This window comes from Coffea eugenioides, chromosome 2 (genome assembly GCF_003713205.1).
Source record: "Coffea eugenioides isolate CCC68of chromosome 2, Ceug_1.0, whole genome shotgun sequence".
In the NCBI taxonomy this organism is placed as follows: domain Eukaryota; kingdom Viridiplantae; phylum Streptophyta; class Magnoliopsida; order Gentianales; family Rubiaceae; genus Coffea; species Coffea eugenioides.
The window spans coordinates 53393366-53398457 of record NC_040036.1 but is presented as its reverse complement, the minus strand read 5'-3'; the positions used below and the strand labels follow the sequence as shown (position 1 = coordinate 53398457).

At 42.6% G+C, this 5092-nt stretch overlaps 1 protein-coding gene across 1 annotated transcript; it reads right to left on the bottom strand.

Moving 5' to 3' along the window:
- Nucleotides 1-945: 945 nt before the first annotated feature.
- Nucleotides 946-2927, bottom strand: LOC113759889. Its single transcript, XM_027302467.1, has 4 exons — nt 2851-2927; nt 2095-2281; nt 1474-1893; nt 946-1197 (listed from the first exon to the last, which is right to left on the bottom strand). Exons 1-4 carry the CDS (start codon nt 2925-2927, stop codon nt 946-948), a joined length of 936 nt encoding a protein of 311 aa, XP_027158268.1.
- Between the last annotated feature and the right edge of the window lie 2165 nt (nt 2928-5092).

The window sequence follows — 5092 nt, the reverse complement described above, 5'->3', positions numbered from 1 at the left end:
AAAATGAACCGGGCAGAACAGGGTCAGTGGAAACCCTAAAACCGAAAATCCCTCTAAAATCTGGAAATTTCCACAATAAACCACAATAATCACATAGAGGCTCCAAATTACTTCATATAAGACTATCAATCCATAGCCAACCACAAGATACTATATAAAACAGAAAATTCCTCAATAAATAGGAAAATTTGCACAACTCAACCATAAGTCATGAAATAATCCACAAACTAACATATTCAACCTCTATAAGCCTCCAATTCCACATTATTAAGGACAAAAGAGAATTTCCTTGACAACTTACCTTTGCAACTCCAAGAAACAAGATAGCTAGAGCTTGTTCTTCACAAATGACTCCACCAAAGGCCTTAAACTAGCTTATCAACTCAATTTTGTGGAGGAATTTGGAATTTAAATGGTAGGTTTGCAAGATTCAAGCAAGAAAGGAAGGAAAATTGAAGAAGCTTTTTTCTCTTCTTGTCTCCAAGGTGCACGGCTAAGAGGGAGGAAATAAAGATGATTTTTGGTCAAAAATTATTTTAGTAAAGGTGAAGAAGACTAGCCAAAAGTCCACCATCCAATGAAAATGCAACATGTGGCCTTTTTAAGCTTATCTCAACTCTTTGTCTTGCAATACTTAATTAAATAGCTAACCTCTAATTAGCTCACAATACCATGTAATATAATCCCTGTATACAACTTCTCCCAATTAACCATAGTTACCGCACTTATTGCACTAGCGGGTCCCACATCCACTGTACACCACCCTTAACACAGAAAATAACTTATATGGGAAAAATAATTTAAAAATCATATGTTCTCATAAAAATTCCCAAAAATATTCATATAAGAAATAAAATATGGAATTTAGGCACAAAAGACTAAAATAAATGCCTAGAAAATAAGAAAATGTTCGGGTTCTCACACTCTCTCACCCTTAAAAGAATTTCATCCTCGAAATTTCTCACCTTGATTCACAAACAGTTCATGGTATTTCTTTTTCATATCCTCCTCCATCTCCCAGGTCGCTTCTTCGACTCCGTGGTTCTTCCACAGGATTTTCACTAATGAAATTTGTTTACTCCTCAGCTCCTTCACCTTTCGATCTAGTAAACGTACAGGTTTCTCCTCGTAGGTAAGGGATTCATCTATCTCAATCTCCTCTGATTGCACAATATGAGTCGGGTCAGGGTAGTATTTCTTGAGCATTGACACGTGGAAGACATCGTGTATCGGAGACAAGCTTGGCGGTAACTCATGCTGGTATGCGACTTTCCCAACTCGTTGGAGTATCGGGTAAGGCCCTACGAATCTTGGTTGAAGTTTCTTTCCTCTACCCATCGTAACACTTCGTAGTGGTGTAATTTTAAGAAAAACACGATCTCCAACTTCAAACTCCAAGTCTTTTCTTCGGTTGTCCGCGTAGCTCTTTTGACGACTTTGAGCGGTTTGGAGTCTCCGACGAATTAACTTAACCTTTTCTTGAGCATCCTCCATCCATGGGATAACTGTTGGGTCCAAGACCTTCTTTTCTCCCACCTCATCCCAATATAATGGAGATCGACACTTCCGTCCATAAAGAGCCTCATACGGTGCCATTTGAATCGATGAATGGTAACTGTTGTTGTAGGCGAATTCTACTAATGTCATATGTTGGCCCCAACTACCCCCGAAGTCTAAAACACAAGTTCTTAGCATATCTTCAAGAGTTTGAATCATTTGCTCCGACTGCTCATCCGTTTGAGGGTGATAAGTGGTACTTAGGTTCAGTTTAGTTCCCAAGGTCTCCTGAAACTTTTGCCAAAACCTTGATACAAAACGAGGGTCTCGGTCAGACACTATACTGACAGGGACCCCATGTAATCTCACAATCTCCTCCATATACACCCGAGCCAACTTATCCATGGAATATTTCATATTCACAGGTACGAAGTGAGCCGATTTGGTTAACCGATCGACGATCACCCAAACGGCATCGTGTCCTTTTTGTGTTCTAGGCAAACCGGAAACGAAGTCCATGGTAATGTTCTCCCATTTCCATTCAGGTATCTCAAGAGGTTGTAGTAATCCATAAGGTTTTTGGTGTTCAGCCTTAACCTGCTGACAGACTAGATAGGTTTGTACATATTGAGCAATCTCCCTCTTCATCTTATCCCACCAGTATAACCGTCGTAAGTCCTGATACATCTTAGTACTACCAGGATGGATGGTATATTTCGATCGATGGGCTTCATCCAGAATCTCCCTCATCAAATTCTCATCCTCAGGCACTACTATTCGATTTCTAAATCTCAAAATTCCCTCAAGACTTAAATTAAAATCAGGAATTTCCAATTAAAATCAGGAATTTCCCCTTTTTCCACCTTTTTCACCCACTTCTGTACCATCGGATCCTCAGTTTGGGCTTCTTTGATTCGTCCCACTAGAGTGGAGGTCACACGGATATTTCCAAAGGTTATCTTCTTATGTTCCACCCTAGGGTTCCATTCTCCAACGGCTCCTATCATTTCCCACTCCTTGACCATTAACCCAGATATTTGAACCTTCCGACTGAGGGCATCAGCCACCACATTAGCCTTACCCGGATGGTAGTTGATTGTACAGTCATAATCTTCTAAGAATTCCATCCACCGACGTTGTCTCATATTCAACTCCTTTTGGGAAAAGAGGTACTTAAGGCTCTTGTGATCGGAATAAACCTCAAATGTTACCCCATACAGGTAGTGTCTCTACTTTTTCAGAGCAAAGACAACTGCGGCTAGCTCCAAGTCATGAGTGGGATAGTTTTGCTCGTGGGTCTTCAATTTCCTAGAGGCAAAGGCTATCACATTTTTAGTTTGCATCAATACACACCCTAAGCCTTCCCTCAAAGCATCAGTATAAACAGTGAAACTATCTTTACCATTAGGCAAGGCCAGTACAGGAGCCATAGTTAACCTCTCCTTCAATTCCTAAAAACTTTGCTCACATCGGGCATCCCACAGAAATCGATTATTTTTCTTTGTCAAATTGGTTAAAGGCTGGTAAGTTTCGAGAAATCCTTAATAAATCGACGATAGTAACCCGTCAACCCTAAGAAGTTTCAAATCTCAGTCGGACTCTCAGGTCTCTTCCACTCGATCACTGCCTCTACCTTCACCGGATCTACTGCAATCCCTTCCTTCGAAATCAAATGCCTCAAGAAGGAAATCTTCTCCAGCCAAAACTCACATTTACTAAATTTTGCGTATAATTGGTGATCCCTTAGGGTTTGTAAAACTAATTTTAGGTGCCGCACATGCTTCTCCCGGGTTTTTGAATAGACCAAAATGTCATCGATAAACACAACGACAAATTGGTCCATGTAGGGTTTGAAAACTCGATGCATCAAGTCCATAAAAGCGGCAGGGGCGTTGGTTAGTCCAAAGGGCATAACGGCAAATTCGAAATGCCCATACCGAGAATTAAAGGCAGTTTTAGGCACATCCTCCTTTCGGATTAATAATTGGTAGTACCCCTGTCGAAGGTCTAGTTTTGAAAAGACCACTGCACCTCGCAACTGGTCAAACAGCTCATCAATGTGAGGTAGTGGACACTTATTCTTAACGGTTACGCTGTTCAATCCTCGATAATCGATACACAACCTCAAGGTCCCGTCCTTCTTTTTAACAAAGAGAACGGGTGCCCCCCAAGGAGATCCACTCTCACGGATAAAACCCCGCTCCAAAAGGTCTTGCAACTGCAACTTCAACTCTTTAAGTTCAGCAGGTGCCATGCGGTATGGGGTCTTAGAGATAGGTGAAGTCCTCGGTAACAAGTTAATCTCAAATTCTATCTCTCTTTGCGGTGGTAGATTCACTAACTCATCGGGAAACACATCCGAATATTCGGCCACTACTGGAACATCTTCTACTTTCAACGTGTCGGCGGGAGGGTTAAGGAGAAAGGCTAAGAACCCTTGTGCCCCTCTACTCAATAATTTCCTAACCCGAATACCCGAAATCATTACAGATGAGGCTAAACTGCCCCTCATATCTAGCTTTAAGGTCGATTCTTCCGGTATACGAAATTCCACTACTTTCCTTTTACAGTCAAGTTGGGCATCATACCTAACTAACCAGTCCATGCCCAATATCACATCGTACCCCTTAATTGCCAAACTTATCAAATTCCCCAATAACTTCCGCTTTCCTACCCAAATTTCACAGTTTGCAAACATTTTATTAGTAACCAAACATTGGTCCCCCGTAGGCATACTCACTTCCAATTCATAGGACAGGTTTACAGGGGTTATATCAATTTCACACATGAATTTGGGGTTAACAAAGGAATGGGTAGCACCGGAGTCTATCAAAATCCTAGCTAGACGGTGGAAGACAGGAATCGTACCTTCCACCACCTCCGCCGAATCAGGCACAGGACGTTGCTCAAGAGAGTACACTCGCGCAGGCACCTTCAGTTTCGTCCCTTCCACTTTTGACTGCCCTGAGATCGCCTTAGAAGATTGGGTAGACCCTCTTGCCTCTCGGGGTTGAACCGGACAACTGGCTATCTGGTGCTCCGCGCTCCCACAGTGTAGGCATTTTTTCTCCTTTCTCCAACAGTTATCTTCCGTGTGGTTTGGTTTCCCACAAAACCCACACGGGCCACGAGAAACAGTGGCTGAGCTTCCTTCTGAGGCACTCCTCTATTGGCCTCAACCCGTCTGGCCACCTCTTGACGGAGTCCCCCTCGCCGTTCCCGAAAATCATCCTCCAGCTCCCCTTCCAAATTTAGGAGGGGTACTCTTATCCCCCTGAGTAAAACTATTCCTCGAAAATCCACGTTTTCTAACTTGGAAATTCCGAACTTGAAGCCTTGCGTTCTCGGCTCGCAAAGCCTTATCCACAACGTCACTGAAAGTGTTAATCTGGGTCACAGCTAAATCTTTTTGGATTTCTACACTTAACCCCTGAATAAAACGTCGTACCCTTCTTTGTTTAGTCATAATGAGTTCAGGGGCAAATTGAGCTAATCGGGTAAACTGGCTCTCGTATTCGGCCACGGATTGGGTGCCTTGGCGAAGTCGGATGAACTCGTCTTCTTTCTTTTCTTGGATCAAGGGCGGAAAGTAGTT